Below are 23,213 nucleotides of genomic sequence, written 5' to 3' on the forward strand. Positions count from 1 at the left end.
AATGCTAACGTCCACGCCCTGCGCACGGGTAATTTGGGGTTGGGCGATTGCCGGACATCGAATTACTTCTCCCTCCAAGTTGCGAGGACTCCGACGGGGGAATAGTAATTACCCCCGAATTTCTACGGAACACAGTAGTAGAGGCATTGTGATCCCAGAGTGTGTGTGTGAATATACAGAATATATATATATATATATATATATATATATATATATATATATATATATATATATATATATATATATATATATATACACATAATCACATTCCATACACTACCTCTACCCATACAATACCAGATACTCAGCATAACTTTTCGCAGAGCATTTCCTGGAGTCCCTCCCTTTGAGTTTTTTCTTCCTTGCTGTTTCCTCCTGTCAGCAGAACAGTATGCAGGGGGGACAGTGACACCTGGGTTTGGGGAGGACAGTGACACACCTGTGGCGGGGGGGGGAGGGGGAGGAGACAGTGGGAGAGGACAGTGACATACCTGTGGGACTGGGAAGGGGGGTCAGTGACAGCAGGCTGTCCCGGGCAGGCAGGCGGGGAGTGCTCGCAGCCCTGATCCTCCTATTAGGACGGGCTTTGCTATGACTCCCTTGCTTTTGGGCTGAGTAACTTCATCCGTGAAGTAGGAGCGAACAGTGAAGCTGCCAGTAACTCTCTACAGCCGATCCCTGTGACTTGTGAGCCGCCATGTGTGCCGCGGAGGCCATCAGCAGGGCCCGGGTGTCCAGCACCCGCTCCGTCCTCAGTATCTCCTCGGTGGGCTCGGATATCCTGGCCACGGTGACCACAGCGAACTGCGAGCTGGCCGTGCTTACGCTGGAGCTGCTGCTGGACCTGCAGCCCCGATACCTGAGCCTGGACAATGGCTGCCTGACCTCCAACAACCAGGAGGGGGGCTTCAACATCTACTGCGACGGCACAGTGCTCATAGACGGGCGCCAGTGCAAAGTCATCAACTACATCGACAGGTGAGCAGCTGCCTTGTGCTCTACCTGTGATACTATATGACAAGTGTCACATGCAGTCTGTATGGGCTGCCACCGTGTACATTAACTTTATTTCCACTTTTTTGTATTCTTTAATTCTTCCTTCATACAGTAATACATTTTTTTTCTGACACTTTATTTTAAAGGGAACCTGAACCAAGTAAAATTATTTAAATAATTACATGATGTACCTGCATATCAATATTACATACTTACCTCGCAGTCAGTTCTGCTCTGAAGCTCACCAATCCCTTCTTAGGGCTGGTGCACACCAAGAGCGGTTCTGAGCGTTTATAAAAATGCTTGCGGGCTGAAATCCGCTTGGCTAATGTATTGCAATGGGATGGTGCACACCGGAGCGGTTCATTTTTTCCCCAAACACAAACTCGGGTCCTGCGGCATTTTTGCTGATTTCTGAAGCCATTCTGCCTCAATGCTAAGTAAAGGAAAGTGGAAAACCGCTCTGAAAAATGCTAGGTCAGAGCGGTTTTCCAAGCGTTTTTGTTACAGTAGCTGTTCAGTTACAGCTGTACTGTAACAAAATATAAAAACGTCTACACAAAAACGCTCCAAAAAATGCTAGGCATGTTTAGAAAATCGCTCCAAACATGCCTAGAATTGCTCTAAAAAAACGCTAGTGTTTGCGGATACGCTAGCGGTTTTTGGTGTGCACTGGCCCTCACAACGATCCCTTCCAGTTACGACAAGATTTTGTCAGAACTGAAATATATCATTTGCTGTCAGATATATATCAGTTGCTGTCAGTTATAACTGAAAGGACAACTGATGAGCAAAGTAATGTCCATGTTTCCCTATGGCTCATGTGGGCGAAATTACAGTTTTAACAGTGTGCTGACCAGGAAGCTGTTATGTGGCTATTGGCCATTTTCGAAGGGGAGGGCAGAGAATTCCATTATTCACAGTGGACAAACAGGACTCGAGAGGAGAAAGAGATTGATAAGGAGACTATGCTGGAGGTAAGTATAACGTGTGTATGTTTATTTTGACTTTTAATTTTCAGTGCAGGTTTGCTTTAGCTTTGCTCTTAGCTCTGCTGTATCCTAACTTTTTAGAGCTTCCTATTACAGCTAGAATTGACTCACACAACATGACCGAGCCCACGACAAACCGTTTACACGACTTGTATTTTCCGTGCACCAAACAACTGAACGACCAACTTATTAACATGCTGCGTGCACAAGGGAAACGACGGACTGTACGACATGTGCGCATTCAAAACAAGTTCAAACGTTGTACGCATGTGGCCAACTGCACGATATCAGCCCAACTGTCGTGTAAGATGATCCGCCAGATGGATCAGGCAAACTGACTGTTATTAGTCACTTGTCTAGTCATTTGCCACGCGAACACACACCTGATTGAATAAAATCAGATGGCAATCAGGCGGTTTGGTTGAGTGTGTGTCCGGGCCTTTAATGTTTTGGAGCTGCAATGAAACACTTCCTCATTTTCAATAAGTCCAAGTTGAAATGTGTATTTAAGTTATATACACTTTATTTATCAATCTTCTTGTTCTCCGCGTTTTAAATTCCCTGTTTATATCATCTAGGTACAGGTGGCACTTGCCTAGAGGCACCACTATTGGATGGGAACCTGTTGACTGAGACATTTTATAATATGTTTCTTATTTTTATAATAATGTTTACCAATGTAGACCACGCACACTTGTCTGTATGTGTGCAGAAAAAGCATAGGCATTGTACCAAGTCATAATAATACAACACAACTTCAGAAATATAGACAAGTGATTCTAGGTTGCTGGCAGTGTGATGAGGACATAGCTTGACACTCAAACCATATTGTAGCAGTTCAATACACAGGATGACTGGGCACTATGTACAGGTGGTAGATTTTCATTGATCAAGAGATGTTAATGTGTATCTGAGATGAACTTCACATCAAAACTTAAATACTTCACTAGGAAGAGGAAAGCCTCTGGATCCTGTAGACTCTTCCCACGCCGTCCTCTGGTCCACAGTTGCTAGGCGCAGGTCACCCAAAGTAATCTGACAAGCTCTTGTCGGATAACAAGCTCGCGATTGCTCTTCTCTTTAAGCACGAGGGAGGCTGTACTGCTCCTGCGCAAGCATCCCCAAGCCAGTGCAGTAAGCCAGAGCCACGTGTGCACGAGCAGCTCCGTGCTACTGCGCAGGGGTGGCCACATTTGTGCACAACGAGGATCCCAGGCAGCTGCAGAGGACCAGAGGATGGCGTGGATCCTCCTTATTTTTAACCTGAGGTTCACCTCGGGATCTCTTTAAAGATGATGATTCTTGATCATCTTGTGCAAAAATGTAACACATTGCAACTATGCTAATGATGGATCACTAAAGGTGGGTACAAATGTAAGATGAATGGCACCCAGAAGGGGTCAGGACTCGACCTCTCGGGCAACAGTTTGGGATGAGTTCTGTACAGATGGGTTGGCTGCCTACAGACTAGTGGCACGTTTTATTACTATGGAGATAGGACGAGTCGACGGAGCAGTGCATGACAGAGAGGGAGTGAATAATGCCCCTGGCCAGCACTCGATCAAGGGCTGATGCATCGAGAGGGAGTCATGGTGTGCTGTACACACTGTAGATTTTGACCCAAGGTGGCCTTCACCAGCTGCCTCTGCCAAGAACCGTTGTATTGTGAGCAAGGAGCTTTGAAGGACACCTGAAGGGAGAGCAGTGTTCTCCCCAGGCTCTTTTAGTCGGGTGCTCCACCCGGCTAGTTTTGGTGAGCACCCGGCTGTCATCAGCTCAACTCCACCTCTGCTGTAAGCAGAAATGTGCAGAGAAGCACTGGCCCTGCATTCTCTCATCTCGCCCCACCCGGCTACTTTTTCATGCCACCCGGCTGGAAAAAAATTCTGGGGAGAACACTGGAGAGGGATATGAAGGGTGCCATATTTATTTCCTTTTAAACAATGACATTTTCTTGGCTGTCCTGCGAATCATCTGCCTCTAATAATTTTAGCCATAGACCCCGAACAAGCATGCAGATCAAATTTTTCTGCAAACAATCTGAGAAGGTTAGCTGCATTGTTTCAGGTGTGTGATGCAGACACTTCTGCAGCCAAAGAGATCAGCAGGACAGCCAGCCAACTGGTATTTTTTCAAAGGAAATAAATATGGCAGCCTCCCTATCCCTCTCACTAGTTGTCCTTAAAGGTGGGTACATACCATGCAATTGTCACTTCAGATCTGATTCAAGCGAGGGATCAGATCGATATTCAGATCTGAGTTTGATAGAAGAAAGCTAGCATACAGACACACCTTTTTTTCAGATTTCCAAATAGATATCATTCGAAAATGAATTAAAAGGACAAATACAGCTATATCTAGTATTTCGATCAATGTTTTTTTTTTAAAGCATGTCTGATCTGCTGCTGATAGAAAAAAGATTGCTATTGTGCTGGGAGTGGTTGGTAGCAGTCAGAAGGCTGCATATTTTTTTTTTTGTCCAGTAAGTATAGCGGGAGAGAGGGTAGGTGACTCATAGCGTACATACTGCAAATGTCAGTGTCAGGAACAAAAACAGATGAGTAAACATTTCAACAGTCTTGACCAGAATTGTAGGTGGTGTTAGCCGCAAGTAAATATGAAAACAATGTGAGGTGATTACTGTTTAGTAAAAAAAAAAAAAAATTCTAAACTTCTTAGCAGGAAAAATAAACTTGGGGTGCTCAGATCCGCAATCCACATTTGACAAGCTTGCTGACAGGAAGCAGAACTTGAGTTTCAGGACAAGCCGTGTACTATCGCTACACTGGGACACATAACTACAGATTATGGTGATTGGTAGCAAAAGTTGATGGGGCCCGCAACCAAAGTCATTAGTGAACATACTTCTCTCACCTCGTGTTCCCTTTAGGGCCTAGTTACACTAGGGAGCCGGTTCCGTTTCAGATTCAGACGCAGCACCCAGATGCTGATGGGAAGCCGTAGCCAAATCGCTTAGCTATGTACCGCTAAAGGGATTCGGGTGCGTGCTGTGGGAAGCTACAGCATGCCATCCAGAATCGCACCTCAATGCGATTCAGAAGGCAAACCATAGCCCAAACAGGCAGCGTTTACCTGTCAGACTCGCCTGCGGGAAATGCTGCAGATTCGGAACAGATTTGGTCTTTGTGGAAACAGTTCCTTAAAGAGAATCTGTACTATCCGATGTGTACGATTAAAAAACATACCAATCGAGCCACTGTGATCTCCTGGATCCCTCTTTGCCATCTCACGATCCTGGCTTTTAATCGCCAGTTTTAGGCAGTGTTTACAAACAAAAAACATGACCGCTAACCAAGAAGTGATGTTTGTGTGTGTATATATACAATATAAATATATATGCATACACATATACAGTGGCATGCGAAAGTTTGGGCAATCTTGATAATTGTCATGATTTTCCTGTATAAAAAGGGGGGCGTGCATAACTTGTATACATTACAACAGAGGCAGCCCATGATGAGGAGGAACAAGCACAAAAAAGACGGGCCCAATCTGTTTCTGGGCTCTGTAGCAGCCACTTTGGTTATTCCTACATCTCTAAGGCCAGAAACCTACTAGGGGAGATTTCTAAGCGCTAGTGATTTGATAAAAGCTCTTGCTAATGCAATGCTATGGGGGATTTTTATAAAATTACTTTGCTCTAGTGGGATCACCCCCATAGCATTACATTAGCAAGAGTTTTCAAATCGCAAAGCGCTCAGAAAATCGCTCCTAGTGGGTTTCTGGCCTAAGATTGATTTACTAAGGTCTTTCTCAATTGGGGAACAAAAACCAAGAAGCTGGAAGGTAGAACACCTGGGACTAGCCTTTATAAATGATCTATTAGTTATCAAAAGTGTGCAGCCCTTCAGTCAGTGGGGTAGCTGAGAGGTTAGTAAATTAGCATGGTTTTAATGCTCACTCCCGCATACAAGTAGTCAGAATTTTTTTTTTTTTTTTTTCTGTTTTTATATCTCTACACTGTTCTGGATTTAGTAATAGTTATTAAGCATACTGTACAAACACTAATGCAGTAAAAGTACAGCAATCCTATTGCTGGCCGTCCAGCCTTTGCAAAGTTTTGCCACTTCATTTCAGATCCTGTTTAATAATCTGGTCCAGGTTTGCAGATCAGAAAATTTCTACTGTTTTTCAGCTCATGACAAGCTTAGGAAGTCCACATCACTTTCTGGCCGAGCCGCTGGTTTATTTTACCGCTGATAGATTTTCCCAGTGTTTATCCAAGTCACGGTGTAGCCAAAGAAATAATAAGGTAGTTTCTATTTAGTGCAAATATTAAAGTAGAAGTAAACTAATGCATATTAAGAGCCCAGTCTAGGGGCATGCCAATAGCCATAGTGACTGCTCTGGGGTCCAGGAGCTGGTGGGGATCCTGTTTGTCCTTTAATCTGCTCTTTTTTAACTGCCAGGTACTTGTATATGTAATCCATATAACTTCAGCTCCGTATGGTACTTCAAAAGTTTATTTCCACCACCAAACACCCTTCAAAGTGCAGGCTTACCAGTTTCCAATCAGACCCAAATTATAAGGTCTATGCGTTTGACTGGTCACAGTAATGGTCAATTCTCCTTATGTTTATCCTCTGATCTCCATATATCATCTGTATTTGTAAGCTGTGTTCCGTTTAGAGTCTGGCACGTATGCGTTTCCACCTTAGGCTTTTATGGGCAGGGCTGTGGAGCCGATACAAAAATCTTCCAACTCCGACTCCTCAGTTTCTGAAACCACGACTCCGACTCCAACTCCGACTCCGGGTGCCCAAAATTGCCCCCGACTCTCCGACTCCAACTCTGACTCCACAGCCCTGTTTATGGGAAAGGCATGTACTTGTCTAGTAAAATCTTGCAGGTTGGGACCTTGTATTTCGCTGATCGCAACAGGTCCAATGGATTCATTGCAACCTAACGTGAAAACATAAGATCCTTCAACATGTCCATTTGCCAATCTTTTAGAGTTGTTTAATGCCGGCAGTTGAAGGCGGTGATTTCACCACCTGACACCTGTCCTTTGCACTGGCCAGGCGCTTGGCATAGGTGGTAGACAGGCAGCCCTCCCTTATGGCGTCACATCTGAGCATGGCCGACATGTTGTGGTTCGCCACCACGTGTCAAACGCTGACATGCGTGGTGTTACAAACCCTGCCATTGGGCTGCATTTGAATTGCATTCTAATGGTGCTCATGGGTGGCAGACAGGACTAAAAACTGGCCAAAAAGCGTGCAATTCCTCCTCCTGTCTGAAAGAGGCCTCAAACCGATAAAAAATGCTTGTTTTTCAAGTGTGTACCCATCTCCAGGTACAGATCTGAGAATCCTGTCTTGAAATTCAATCACAGTGCACAGGGTGCCATTCATTTGTAACATGGGCTTCAGCTCAGCTCACAACACAATGCAACGCATCGCTTTAGCAACATGCACATGTAAGCGCACCCATTGTGGGAACATTGCATTGTGTTGTTTGTGTTAAGACTAACGACAACGCACATGGGCCCATATGCAATTCACTTTTTCGCCTGCGTTTTTTCCTAGGGGATAATTTTTAATCTCCTCCAATTTAAATGAAATTTTTAGCACTTTGCAATGGAAAAAGTACCAAAAAGTTGATGAAAAAAGTACTGTCAAAATTATTTTGAGTATTTGTTGGCTTGCTGGTGGTGTAAAAGGCATTTTATTTACAAGTTGGGAAAATATCACCTAGGAGAAAACTCAGGAGAAAAAGTGAATTGCATATGGTCCATGGTGTGAAAGTACAGTATAGTTTGCTTTGGGTGTCAAATGCTGAAAGGGGGTACTTAGACCAACATAGCGTGCAGCAAAAGGAAATGGCTTTGTGCTGAAGACTTATGCCGGGTATACACGGCATAGATTATGCGCCGGATCGAGCCGCTGGCTCGATGCCGGCGCATCCCTGCGCATGGATCGATCCCCACTCGTCCCCGTGGGCGGCTGCTAATCAGCCGCTCGTTTCTCCCATTGTTCTATACATATTCATTGTTCTATACATATGTTCTGTATCGGACAGATTGGATCTTATCAATCGAGCCATTAGGCTCGATTGATAAGCCTCCTTCCTGTCCGTGTATGCCCAGCATTAGTCTTCAATCACCGAATGCTTTCATTATCAAAATGGTTTTCAGTAAAAGCACATTATTTTTACAGTATCTTTTTGTTTTTTCCTACCTGCATGTGATTTGTGTAGGGAGTCTGGTATGTCTTTCAGTAGTGATGTCACTTCCACTGTGCCAGACTGATGATCATTACATCATTGACATCACTTCCTCCTCCTGATGGTTAAGTTACCGTTCGGCTCTCCTCTTGACTGAGTGAAAGTTGGTGGCCACCCAGACGTTTTCCAGAATAAGCAATGAGCGCAGTTATTATATTTTATTGTAAAATAAATTGGCAGGCATGTTTATAGCAACTTATAATTGCTTTAATGGAGAAGAAAGTGGCCAGCAATTGCTGCTTTAAGCCAGTTCTACTTTACAGACTGGTAGGAGGATATTTTAGAGATCATACTTGGCTGGCATCTGCCATATGAAGTCACCTCAGAAGTAAGAGCATGTGATTTGGCCAGTGGAACAAGTGAAACATTATCACAGCTGGCTGCATCTGTATGAATAGAGCTTTTTCTTTATTAAAGGAACACTATCACAAGAAATTGTAAAATTTAAAATACATAAACCCATACAAATGAGAAGTACATTTCTTCCAGAGTACAATGAGCCATAAATAACCTTTCTTCTATGTTGCTGTCACTTACTGCATGTGCGCAGTACGCTACCAGTGAGGTGAGTGCGCGCGGCACAAAAGACACCGACCCCTGTGGAGGTTGGCGATCTTCAGAGGCTGCCAGGGGAGATGCAGCGCGGGACATACGTGACTTGTAGGGGCTGGAAGAAGTCCCAGGTAAGTAAAACTACATTTTTTTTGTCACCTCATGAGTCTTTTAACCACTTAAAGGATACCCCAACTGAAATGTGACATAATGAGATAGACATGTGTATGTACAGTGCCTAGTACACAAATAACTATGCTGTGTTCCTTTTTTCTTTCACTGCCTGAAAGAGTTAAATAGAAGGTATGCAAGTGGCTGACTCAGTTCTGACTCAGACAGGAAGTGACTACAGTGTGACCCTCACTGATAAGAAATTACAACTATAAAACACTTTCCTATCAGAAAATGGCTTCTGAGAGCAAGAAAGAGATAAAAAAGGGGAATTTCTTATCAGTGAGGGTCACACTGTAGTCACTTCCTGTCTGAGTCAGGACTGAGTCAGCCACTTGCATACCTTCTTTTTAACTCTTTCAGGCAGAGAAAGAAAAAAAGGAACACCGCATAGTTATTTGTGTGCTAGGCACTGTACATACACATGTCTATCTCATTATGTCACATTTCAGTTGGGGTATCCTTTAATGACAAGCTGACTTATAAAAACATCCTGCTAGAGCCTCTTAACAGCTCCAGGACGTTTTTATAAGTCAAACAGTGCTGCTGCCGGTGTGCGCATGCACGTGCGTGCTCCCGCACACGTGCATGTGAAAATAGTGGAAAAAAAACACCAAAGAAAAAATACACCTTTATTTCCAAATAATATATTGTCAACATACTTTGTACTAGGGACATAATTAAAATCTTCTGATAACCAGGACAGATAGGCAGATAAAATGTGTGGGTTTTATACACAGTAGCAGTGTTTATATTAAAACTATAGGTGATGAAATTGGAGAAATCGTGTATTTTATTTCATTTTTTTCCTTGTTTTTCCCTTTTAAAATGCATAGAAAATAAAGTAATTACTGAAAAGAAATATCAACCCCAAAAAGCCCAATTGGTGGTGAAAAAAACCAAGATCTAGATCATTTCATTGTGATTAGTAGTGATTAAGCTATTAGCAAATTAAAGGGATGAGCACTGAAAGGTGAAAATCGCTCTTGTCCGTTAGGGTAAAAACCCCTTTGGGGTGAAGTAGGTAAAGGGACACTGAAGTGAAAAAAAAACTTATGATGTACTGATTTTTTTTATGGGTAGTACTGATAATTAACCACTTCGCATCCAGACCTTGTTTCCCCCTTATGGACCAGAGCCGTTTTAGCCATGACTCTAGTTAATCAGCAATAACTTTATCCCTACTCATGACACTTAAATGATCTATATACCATTTTTTTCAAGACACACTAGGCTTTCATTGGGGCATATTTTGTACTAAGAAAATAGTTGTTTTCTATTCATTTTAATGTGAAAAAGAGGGAAAAAAATTAAAAATGCATGATTTCTCTTTTTTCTGTCTTTTTTATCGGTTCCAGCTTAAAAATAAACAGTGCTACTGTCATAAAAACCATGCCGCTAGTATTATGTCCCCCAGAATAGATAGCCAGATGTGTCCCCAGTATCAGCCCCCCCCAGGATAGTCAGCTATGTCCCCAATATAAGCCCCCCCAGTATAGTCAGATGTGTCCCCTGCCTTTGCCACCCCCAGCATAGATCGTCAGATGCGCCCCTAAGAATAGTGCCGCTAATTATATCCAGATGTGCCCCTGGGATCAGCATTCCCCCATTTTAGCCAGACATGCCCTCAGGATTAGCACTGGCCCCCCCGCATAGCCAAATGTGCCCCCGGTATTAGATTCCCCCCCCCCAGGGTAACCAGATGTGCCTTACTATTAGACACCCCCCCCAGTTAGCTAGATGTCCCCCAGTGATCTTAACATCCCCCCTTTTAAATACCCCCCCCCCCGGATCGATAGCCAGATGCCCCCCCCCCCCGTCAGACAGCCCCCCTCCGTGCATAAATAGTTTAAAAAAAAATCCTGCAGCAGGCAGCCTCACTCACCTTACCTCGTTCCTGCGACTATCCTGAAGTTTGAGCCTCCGATCCCCGTTCTGCTGTCAGCCCCGCTATGCCGAATATCCGGTCCCGGCTTGATGACGTCATCAAGCCAGGACCCGGATATTCGGCATAGCGGGGCTGACTGCAGAGCGGGGATCGGAGGCTCGAGCTTCAGGATAGTCGCAGGAACGAGGTAAGGTGAGTGCTTGCTGCAGGATTTTTTTTTTAACTAGGGGGACAGATGAAGGATCGCTGCAGTTGACTACTGCAGCGATCGTTCATGGGAGGGGGGTGGACTAATTGGCTTCAAGGGAACATGTTCCCTTTCGCCAATTAGTAATGCAGCTGACAGTGCCGGGGGGTGCGCTCTGAAGCGAACCCGATCGTGCACAGCAGGGATGCAAACAAGTCAGTATATCTACGTCATTGTGGCTTGGAGGGTGCCACAGCTGACGTAGATATACTGTAGCAGTGGAGGAAGTGGTTAACCCATTCAGGTTCCGTCGTTTTCACGTGAGAAATGTTCACCTCCCATTCATTAGCCTATAACTTTATCACTACTTATCACAATGCACTGATCTATATCTTGTTTTTTCCGCCACCAATTAGGCTTTCTTTGGGGGGTACATTTTGCTAAGAGCCACTTTACTGTAAATGCATTTTAACAGGAAGAATAAGAAAAAAATGGAAAAATTCATTATTTCTCAGTTTTCAGCCATTATAGTTTTAAAATAATACATGCCTCCATAATTAAAACTCGCGTATTGTATTTGTCCATATGTCCCGGTTATTACACCGTTAAAATTATGTCCCTATCACAATGTATGGCGACAATATTTTATTTGGAAATAAAGGTGCATTTTTTCCATTTTGCATCTATCACTATTTACAAGTTTAAAATAAAAAAAATATAGAAATATTTCATCTTTACATTGATATTTAAAAAGTTTAGACCCTTAGGTAAATATTTACATGTTTTGTTTTTTTTATTGTAATGGTTTTTTTTTTTTATACTAAACATTTTATTTGGGTACTTTTGGGAGGGTGGGAGGTAAACAATAGATTTATAATGTAAATGTGTGTTAATTCTGTTGTTTTTTTTTTTTTTTCAGGTGTAGTATTACTTTTTGGCCACAAGATGGCGGCCATGAGTTTGTTTACATGACGTCACTCTAAGCGTAGCACGCGCTTAGAGTGACGCATCGGGAAGAAGACGGCCAGAAAAAGCTCAGCTTCCGAAAGAAGCTGTCGCTTTTTCAGCGGGGGAGAGGAATCAATGATCGGGCTCCATAGCCCGATACATTGATTCCTTGGCTACCGAATCCGCGGCCGGGAGTGCGCGTGCACGCGCACGATCGGCCGCGGGGGCGCGCGGCAGCGCGCATGGTTCCTGGACGTAGAAACTACGTCCAGGAACCAAAATAGGTTAATAAAACATTAGTAGCAAAAATAGTATCATATTTTAATTTTTAGATATATATATAGCTTTTTTATTTTTTTATAACATTAAAATATAGAGTGTGGCTTGTAATTGCAAACATGACAGAATTATTCTAACTATAAAACAGAGCCAATGATCCTTTCAACCTCCCTACAGTAAGGGCTGGTTCACACTGCAAGAGCTTTTTAAGCGCTAGTGATTTCAAATGCTCTTGCTAATGCAACGCTATGGGGGATTTTTATAAAATCACATCCCTTGAGTGTGAACACACACATAGGAGAACATTAGCAAGAGCTTTTCAACTCACAAGCACTCAGAAAAGCTCTTGTAGTGGGAACAAGCCCTAAAACTCTTATTTGCATCTGTCTGAACTGTTTCTTTGATGTATAAGAAAACAGGGACCCAGGTTGGGTCTGAGAACTCAGAGAGGCTCTTTTGCATAGATAACTGAAGTTTCTTCCTGTACTGGAAACAATATGAGACTCGTATCTGTGCTACTGATCTATTTCTGGCCTGTACTACACATACAAATCATTATATCATAGGTTTATTTTCACTTCAGATTCCCTTTAACCTCCCTGGCGCTACGCAGTTTCGGTGGCTGCATCCGCAGGAGGGATTTTTTGAATAAAACTTGTAATACCTGTAGCTAGCACTAGGCTAACTACCGGTGTCCCCCGCACCTCTCTGATCCCCCCCCGATCGCCGGCGCTTATATTTACCTAGCCGCGATCCTGCGAGAGCCGCAACCTCCCCAATCAGCTTCAGTCGTCGCTATGGCGACGATCGGACATGACGTCATGCGCAGTCCCGATCCTCCCCATAACGAAGCCTGGAGCTGATTGGGGGGCTGTGCCATTGTGGGATCCCTGGGGGGTACATATTACATCGGGGGAGATTGGAGCAGAGCGGGGGGACTTGGGGGACACAGGTAGCTAGCCTAGTGCTAGCTACAAGTAATACAAAAAGTTTTATTCAAAAAATTCCTCCCTGGGCCAAGCAATCCCCTGCGGCGGCTACCCCGAGTGTAGGTTGGGGTTACCAACAGGAGGGCTAAGTCAGTGTATAGTCTGCATCTAACTGTGAGCAGCAATGGGAGGAGACACATCACTGCAGTGACTCACCACATCTGCACTGGATTGTAAAGCACAAGATGCTCAATTACTAATTATACTTTTAAATCAATAGTTTACGATTCTGAATGTAAATGATTCCTCTAAAATGTATTATTTTGTGTGTTTTTAGGAAAGTTACTCTCAAGAGCCACATGGACTACAAAGACTACAGGGAAACCCTGTTTGCAAAACCGATGTTATTTATTACCAACATTCGAAAAATCAGCAGTGATTCTGGCACAGGTATGGCGATTGTCCTGTCTGTACAAGATGTGACCTAAGATTATCCCGGTGACACAGAAAACCACAAAAGTAGACCTCGCCCTGCGTTGTCATTGTACAGCTGCTGAGAGCGGAGATGGTTACCGGCATGCAGACTAACTGTGTTTTTAAAATTCCAGAGAAAACTGGTTAAACAGCTTGTGTGATTGTATAGACGGGTAGAACAAATCAGCGTAAAACACAAGCAGAAAAATGTCACGTGTGTAATGGCAATGAACAGCTGCACGTTATGTTTTTTTATAGTGTTATATAACATTTACCAGTATTTGTTTTTAAATGATTTCGGGTTATTGCTCATATTGTACATACTAATTGGTTTTATGTGTCACATTTTAAGGTGGAGGAAATATTGAAGTTATAAGTATACACTTAGGCTGGTTTCACACCAGGACGTTGCGTTTTAGGGGACGTTATGGTCGCATAACGTGCCCCTAACGCAACGCCTGGTGCTCCCTGCTTTGGACGTCAGAGTGAGCCGCGTTGTGCAGCTCACTCTGGCGTCCGTGATGCGTACTCTTGTGCGCATGCGGCATCACGTGGTCCCGCCGTCCAATCGCTGCACAGAGCGGCCGCTCCAGGAAGTAAACACTGCACGTCACTGAGTGCAGTGAATATTAATTAGCCTTGTGCCTGGCCGCTCTCCGCTCCTCCCCAACGTTACTGAGCATGTGCAAGCAGTCTAACGTGGCTCTGCCGCTTAGAAAGTACTGCATGCAGTACGTTGTCTGGTGGCGCAGCGTTACTATGTAACGCAACGTGGGCACTGTGAACAGCCCATTAATTTTTCATTGCTGTGCGTTACAGGCTGCTCTAACGTGCGCCTGTAACGTCCCACTGTGAAACCAGCCTTAAGCTGGACACTAACGGTCCAATTTCTAGCGAACAATCGTTCGAGCGATCAGAAATTCTGATCGGACGAAAAATCGTTCACTACACCATCAACTAACCAATCATTGCTTCCTATCTATCACGACCACCAGGAAAATCCAAATTTTCATTCGACGAAAATTCATTTGGGTGACATTTTTCTCACTCGTTCATAATCGATTGTGTCCACCAATGGAGATTATTTACAACCAATCCGATCAGAATTTCTGATCGCTCTAACGATTTTTCGCTAGAAATTGGACCATTAGTGGCCAGCTTTAAAGGATAATTGCACTTATAAACATAAGCACATCTCGGCTGGGCACTCTGGTTTCTCTCCCCACTTAACAAAAATATACAGATAAGTTGGCTTCCCACAAATAGGCCCAAGGCCCGGTTCACACTTGCGTTATAGTGGCAAACGGATCTGTGAAAACAGACCTGATACCAGTCGATCGGATCTGTTTTCACTCCGTTTGCCTTCTGCCGCTTCCTTTCCATTTCCCCATATCGCCCCCCCACACACACACACACACCCACACCCCCATCGGCAAAGTTAATTTGCTGAATACAACGGTCCGTTTCTTTACAAGTGTGAAGAACCGTTTCGTTTTCTCATTGCCCCCAATGCAGCGCTTCAGTTTCCGTTCTGCTGAGCTCAGTGGTACGGAAAAACTGGTGCTGCGGGAAACTTGTGGATCGTGCGGAACGGATCAGTTTGAACGGACGGATATGAATGGATCCATAGGATAACATTGGATCGATTCCCTTCCAACCTGGGAATGGACTGGGCCATTTTTTTTTTTTTTAGCGCTAATGTGAACCAGGCCTTAAGCAATGTACACACACTGACACAGGAGACCAGGGTTCAAATCTCAGCTATTCCTGTTCAGGAAGACAGCATCTATTCAGTAAGGAGTCCTGGGCTAGACTCCTCAACACTGCTACTGCCTATAGAGCACGCCCTAGTGGCTGCAGCTCTGGCGCTTTGTGTCCGCCAGGAGAAAAGTGCAATATAAATGTTCTGTGTCTTGTCTTGACTAAAGGCAGACGATAAAGACCGCCTCGAGCAAGAGTGTAGCACGCATACAGGAGCCTAAAAATCTAGCATGACACCTGAGCAGCCTCACATCACATTGTTGATCACTTACCCTGCTTGATCCATGCTGCACCATCGCATCAGCCCTTCTCCTCCTTCTATAGCAACAGAACATATCGCTAATCTGCAGGCTAGCAACACGTATGTACAGCATCAGACCCTCAATTGTCGTCCAAGAATTTCATGTGTGTTCCCATACATTACTCGATTTTCAGCATCGACATCTGGCTGATCATAATGATAGTGTGGCAGAGATTAATGTTGCAACACGGCTACCCAGTCAATCGGTTTTTTTTTATTGATTTCTGTTCAAAATGATCAATTCTGCTTGTTGGAAAAATCTTGGTCAAAAAGGCTCGATTGGGTAAATGGCGGTATTGACGTTCGATTTCCTGACAACCGACGGACCCCCAGGCTGCTCTCCACCCAAGTATATGTACCCCCGGGCAGTACAGAGTGTTGCAGGATCACCTGTCATGCTGTCCCAGACTTCTCACCTCTTCCTATATCCGGCATCGTTTTGAATTGCCACGGTGAGCACCTGTACCATGTGACCCTGCCGCAAGTACTGATGTCACAGCAACTTTACCGGCACCAACAGCAGGGGGCAGCGTACGTTACCCTCTTACTGCTACGAGCCTTACCATAGCAATGCATATGTGACCCCAGCAACGTGGGTTGTGCTAATAGGGTAACATGAGCTGCCCCCTGTATTTATTACCCGACAATTTGCCATTCACTGCCGCACAGCAATTTTTTGCTGCTTCATGTATCGGGCCCCTTATCTGTTCTTCACCTTAAAGGAAACATCCAAGCAAGATAAAAAAACAAAATACACTTACCTGGGGCTTCCTCCAGCCCCTGGCTGCCGTCCTGTGCCCTCACCTCGCAGGGTCGGCTTCTTGTGTGCTCCACAGCGTGGGTCATGTGGTCCGGCTGACGTCATCAGGTCTGTACTGCGCAGTACAGACCTGATGACGTCGGTCGGACTACGTGACCCGCGCGTGGAGTGCACAAGAAGCCCACAAGGAAGCCGACCTGGTGAGGTCGGCTTCTGCAGCTCAGGACATGGGGAGTCACTTGAGCTGCGGCGAGGGCACAGGACGGCAGCCAGGGGCTGGAGGAAGCCCAGTTAAGTGGATTTTGTTTTTATTTTGCTTAGACCTTCCCTTTAAGATGCATACACACGCCTGATTTCTTCAAACTATGGGTCATCCGATCCGCTTGGTGGATCGGTCAAAACCAGCCTTCTCAGACTGTATACACGGGCAAACTGCCATCAGAATGGCCGACCCTCGAGCAGGTCTGACGACCCATAGTTTGAAGAAATCAGGCGTGTGGACGCACCATTATGTATGTACAGCAAAGTCCTCTGTGTCTAACTCAGACACCCGGAAGTCTCAACTAACCGGCATGCCTGAGGGGATAATGGGGACTGTGTTTGAAGCAGGGCTGTGGAGTCGGTACAAAAATCTTCCGACTCCAACTCCTCAGTTTTTTAAACCACGACTCCAACTCCGACTCCTCAGTTTTTAAAACCACTACTCCAACTCCGACTCCAGTTACCCAAAATGGCTCCAACTCCTCGACTCCGACACCTTAGTCTAATACTTAACAGGGTGAGGATTTTTTACAAAAATCATCCGACTCCTCAGTTTATGAAACCACAACTCCAACTCCGACTCCGGGTGCCCAAAATTGCCACGACTCCGACTCCACAGCCCTGGTTTGAAGGGTTTTCGGGGGTGTTTGCAGGCATTAAAATACTCACTGAATCTCCAGTGACGTCTTGTAGCCTTCCTGTTGCTACTAGAGGGCTCCTAGTGGCTTCAGGCATCCATGCATGGCTCCCAGCGGGTCAGGTGACATTATTATTGGTTTATAAAGCACCAGCATATTCTGTGGCATGCCAGCTTCTATGCACGGAGGATGCTGGAAAGTTGCCAGGAGCAACAGGAAGGCTACTAGACATCACTGGAAGCTCGGTGCATATTTTGTTTTGGGGGGGGAGGGGGGTTGCGCGATTTTGGCCGGTTGCTCAAACAAACAGCAGGCACATGTATCCTGCATCTGGCCATCCTGAATAAGTTGCCCATTAATTGATAAAACGCTGGGGCCACGCTTGTTGAAAAGCATGTGTTTGCACATAATTGTGTGAAATCACAATTATTTTCAATGGTGTTTAAAAAAACTGATTTAGGCTGTAGACAGACTATGGGCTTGATTCATCAAGCTGCGCTACTGGCACTCGCTGACATGTGAGGAGCATGCCTTCCTTAGTTCTGCGCATCGCTTCCTTAGCAATGCGCGTAACATTAACTGCGGGTGGTCCTGCTCCTGTCAATTATCACTGCCGCGATACTTCGCTCGCGGCCGCTACTGTGTTAATTTACATTGTTATAGTAGCGGCCGCGAGTGAAGGATCGCTAACTTACTCAAATCTGAGGTTAAAAAAAGTATAAAAGTAATACCTCCATACCTGAGGGAATCCCTAAAGGTGTTGGCTAACCTAACTTAAGAAGGAACATAGGAATTTAAGAAGGGTGTAAAGGGGGGGCTGACCTGGGGGCTTCGCACTAACAAGGGATGGGGTGACTTAAAGGAAAACTGTAATGAGTGATATGGACGCTGCCATATTTATTTCCTTTTAAAGAGACTCTGAAATCTCTTTTTTTTCCCAGTTAAAGAGACACTGAAGCGAAAAAAAAATGATATTATGATTTGTATGTGTAGCACAGCTAAGAAATAAAACATTAAGATCAGATACATCAGTGTAATTGTTTCCAGTACAGGAAGAGTTGAGAAACTCTCGTTGTTATCTCTATGCAAACAAGCCATTAAGCTCTCCGACTATATTCTCATACACACATCAGACTATAGCCTTTGGAAAATGAAAGATCACAGACCAATCTTACCACCCTTCATGTAGTATGAGAGCCATACTCTACACAGTCTTTTCTATGGAGCTGAACTCCACATCAGAAAAAAATCTTTGCATGATGCTGCACACACAGATGCTGTACAGACACAAAAGATCAGTATCTGCAAAAGATCTGTTCCTGCCAAAAATCCATTCCTGCAAATTGCAATGATAGTCTATGAGATCTGCAGATCATCATACACACATGATTTAACTGACATTCATCTGCAGATCAAGCAATCATCTGCAGATCTGAAAATCCATCCTGGTGGATCTGATCTGCAGATGAATGTCAGTTAAATCATGTGTGTATGATGATCTGCAGATCTCATAGACTATCATTACAATTTGCAGGAATGGATTTTTGTCAGGAACAGATCTTTTGCAGATACTGATCTTTTGTGTCTGTACAGCATCTGTGTGTGCAGCATCTTGCAAAGATTTTTCTCTGATGTGGAGTTCAGCTCCATAGAAAAGACTGTGTAGAGTATGGCTCTCATACTACATGAAGGGTGGTAAGATTGGTCTGTGATCTTTCATTTTCAAAAGACTATGGTCTGATGTGTGTATGTGGCCTAAGTTAGTAGTGGAGAGGGCTGTTATCTGACTTTTATTATCTCAACTGTTCCTGGACTATTTACTTTTCCTCTGCTAGAGGAGAGGTCATTACTTTACAGACTGCTCTGAAAGACTCATTTTGAATGCTGAGTGTTGTGTAATGTGCACATATTATAGAATGATGCAATGTTAGAAAAAACACTATATACCTGAAAATAAAAGTATGAGAATATTTTCTTTGCTGCTAATCTTCTAGTAATTATTCATAGTACACAACCAATTCACTATATCATATTTTTTTTTTCGCTTCAGTGTCTCTTTAAGCATTAATGCCCAAGTGAAATCGCCGCATCCCCGTGGCAGATGACTGATTTATTACAGAGGATTAGCCCTGCAGAGCTCCTGGGCTTGCAGGGCTTTACCACCTCGAAGAGGCAGAGCTTTACGCTGTAGCTCTGCCTCCTCCGCAGTTCATCTCTGCCGATCGCCGCCTCCTCCCGCCCCTCTCAATCTTCCTTTCACTGAGAGGGGCGAGGAAGAGGCGGAGATTGATTGTGGAGAGGCAGACCTACAGCTCAAAGCTCTGCCTCTCCAGGGCAGCACAATCTGCGACCTGCAAAGGCGTGGAACTTTGCAGGTCGCTTTCTCTATAATAAATCAGTCATCTGCCGCGGGGATGCGGCGATTTCACTTGGGTATTAATGCTTAACAGGATTATATGAGAAAATCTGGGAAAAAAAGAGACAAACCATACCAGTTGCCTGGCAGCCCTGCTGATCTATTTCACTGCAGTAGTGTCTGACTCACACCAGAAACAAGCATGCAGCTAATTTTCTCAGACCTGACAATAATGTCAGAAACACTTGATCTACTGCATGCTTGTTCAGGGTCTATGGCTAAAAGCATTAGAAGCAGATGATCAGCAGGATAGCCAGGCAACTAGTATTGCTTAACAGGAAATAAATATGGCAGCCTCTATATCCCTTTTGTTACAGTTGTCCTTTAACCACTTAAGTGTTAACCCCCCAGTGACCAGGCCATTTTTTATTAAATAGGCCATTGCAGCCTTAAGGGCTTGCTACAGGGCCACACAACTCGGCACACAAATGATTCCCCCCCCCCTTTTTCTCCCCACCAACAGAGCTCTCTGTTGGTGGGCTCTCCTGAAAAGCCCATTCCCAGCCGTTCACGTGGTCCTGGGGCTGCCGCACTACTCACGCCAATCGGTGTGGAGTAGTCGGCAAAAGGTTAGAGAGACACTGAAGTGAAAAAAAAATAATATGATATAATGAATTGGTTGCGTAGTACGGATAATTAATAGAACATTAGTAGCAAAGAAAATATTCTCATATTTTTATTTTCAGTTATATAGTTTCTTTTATAACATTGCATCATTCTCTCATATTTGCAGTTTACACACTACACAGCATTCTAAATGATTTTACAGAGCAGGCCAGTGAACTTTTGAAATGTCCTCTGCAGGAAAAAAAGCAATACAGTGCCAGACAATTGACATAAGCTTCAGAAGAAGACAGCTCTCTGGAACGTAATGGCTCTTTTGCATAGGTAACTGGAGTTTCTTAACTCTTCCTGTACTGGAAACAATATCAGACTTAGTCTAATAGCTGTACTACACATACCAATCATTATCGTACATTTTTTTTTTCACTTTAGTGTCTCTTTAAGGATTAGCAATGACCTGCAGTTAGGCCTATCCTAGTGAGAATTAGTGGGAGCGATATGTTTCTTACAAAATTATATACCGGCATCTCTTCTGTTCCAGAGAAAACATTTGCCTTCATTGTGAACACGCGGCATCCGCAGGTGAAAGCCAAGCTGGAGAGTGGGCTGAATAATGCCATCTCTTCAGTAATGGGAGAAAACTACACCCTACAGGTAAGATTATAGCTACAGTGCCTATATAGCTTTCTTTCACTTGAGTGGCAAGGGCGTACTGGTTTTAAGGGCGTTTCCTTCGATTTAGGGTTTGAGTATTTGACCAAGGCTCAAATCCCGGCTCAAGCTGGTATATAAAACAGTAAGGAGTGTTTGGGCAAGGCCAATTCTCCTGGTGGCCCATGGAGGGTGCCCTAGGAGAAAAGTGCATAATAAATGTTATGAGTCTTCTCTATTATGGACTTTATAATGCTTGTCCATGCTTCAGAGTTAGTTTGCATTAATATATAACAATATAGGCTAATGAAACTATATGCATGTGTCGCTGTAAATAATGTAGAGAGCAGTCAGATGTGCAACACTCAGTCTTATGCATACCTTGGCTGCTCCATCACCCGTCCCACCTCATTGAGCCATATTAATGCATGCTTTGCACTGAGGAAGACCAACAAGTCTAAAACAGTGGTGTGCATGTTTAATTAGTACGGCTCTGTAAAATAAAGCAACTGTGCACCCCAGCGGTTGTGTCTGGCTTTAAAGAGAACCAGAGAGGATAAAGAAAAGCTTTTATACATACCTGGGGCTTCCTCCAGCCCCATACGTACGGATCGCATCCACGCCACCGTGCTCCGCTGCCTGAATCCGCCGGTACCGGGTCCCGTCATTACCGCCAGTCGGCCGGCGGACACGGCCAATTCTCCGCATCACAGGGGCTCCCTCCATATACTTACGCTTGCGTATGGAAGGAACCCCTGTGATGCGGACAATTGTCCGCGTCCGCCGGAAGCGACGGGACCCGGTACCGGCGATAGAGGAAGTGGAGGATGGCGGCGTGGGAGCGATTCAGGCTTATGGGGCTGGAAGAAGCCCCAGGTATGTATAAAAGCTTTTTCTATTTTCACACTTCATTCCTCTCTGGGAGCTTTAAAAAATAACTTGCATATAATATGGTGATGCATCATAGGAGTATCTTCATGTCTTTTCACATATGTCTGCGTTACAGAGTACCCAGCTAGCTCATGGTGAACCAGAACTCCTAGGAGTGTGTAAGGGGCTACAAAGGACCAAAAAGCCCTCTTACTAATATGCTATGGAAAACAAAAGTTTCTTAAAACAGAAAGTATTTGCGATTATTCAGGTTGGAGTGACCTCTGAGGTGTCTCCCATGATGCATCACTGCTGAATATGCAAATCACCGATTGTTGTCCCTGTGAGCTAATCACACCTCCAGATCCGCTGGAATACAATGATGTGTCAGCTTGTTAATATTACAGACTCTGAAACATTAACAAGCCGTATGTCTGCATACGTGCAAATACCTTCTGTTTTACAAAGCTAAGATCACACATACCATAGTTTTTAGTAAGGGGACCTTTAGGTTCTTCCTTGATCCTCTGCAAACTCTAATGCTACGTACACACCTGCGATAATGATCGTTTACTACGAACGATAGTTCTGTGACGAACGATCGTTGCACGAGGAAAGGAATAAATGCAAATTAAGTAACAGAGAACGTAGTGCAGCGATTGTGATCGCTGAAACGAACGATCACTAAAGAATAGGTGCGTGCGCACACGGATATGACGTGCTAGCGATTTGTCGCATGACGAACGTGCACACAGTGACGATCTTTGCCCGTATTTCCTGTGGTGTGTGTTTCGTAACGATCGTTTGTTTGAAAATTTAAAAAAAAAAATACACAATCAATCCTGAATATAAATGTTTTTTACAACATTATTTGTTAAACAGCATGCAATCCACTTACAAAGGTGTGTATGTATGTATGTATGTGTGTGTGTGTATATATATATATATATATATATATATATATATATATATATATATATATGTATGTATGTATGTATGTATGTATGTATGTATGTATGTATGTATGTATGTATGTATGTATGTATGTATGTATGTATGTATGTATGTATGTATGTATGTATGTATGTATGTATGTATGTGTGTGTTGTTGTTGTGTTTCTTTACTTTTGTAAAATGTACACACTTTATTTTTTTTTTTTTTATCCGCTTCGCTGCGTAGCGGTCGGTTTTTAACGGGCAAAGATCGTCACTGTGTGTATGTTTGTCATGCGACGATCGCTAGCACGTCATATCCGTGTGCGCACGCACCTATTCTTTAGTGATTGTTCGTTCAGCGATCACAATCGCTGCACTACGTTCTCTGTTACT

General features: G+C 44.0%; 1 protein-coding gene across 1 annotated transcript in view; it reads left to right on the forward strand.

Moving 5' to 3' along the window:
- Positions 1-507: 507 nt before the first annotated feature.
- Positions 508-23,213, forward strand: part of MEDAG (mesenteric estrogen dependent adipogenesis) — a 32,609-nt gene continuing 9,903 nt past the window's right edge. Inside the window, exons 1-3 of the mRNA XM_068267031.1 lie at positions 508-978; positions 13,526-13,638; positions 20,905-21,017. Of these exons, the coding sequence (XP_068123132.1) occupies positions 698-978; positions 13,526-13,638; positions 20,905-21,017 (507 nt within the window). The 5' untranslated portion in view covers positions 508-697. The remainder of the gene's footprint in view (positions 979-13,525; positions 13,639-20,904; positions 21,018-23,213) is intronic.

This window comes from Hyperolius riggenbachi, chromosome 2 (assembly GCF_040937935.1).
Source record: "Hyperolius riggenbachi isolate aHypRig1 chromosome 2, aHypRig1.pri, whole genome shotgun sequence".
NCBI classification, from domain to species: Eukaryota; Metazoa; Chordata; class Amphibia; order Anura; family Hyperoliidae; genus Hyperolius; species Hyperolius riggenbachi.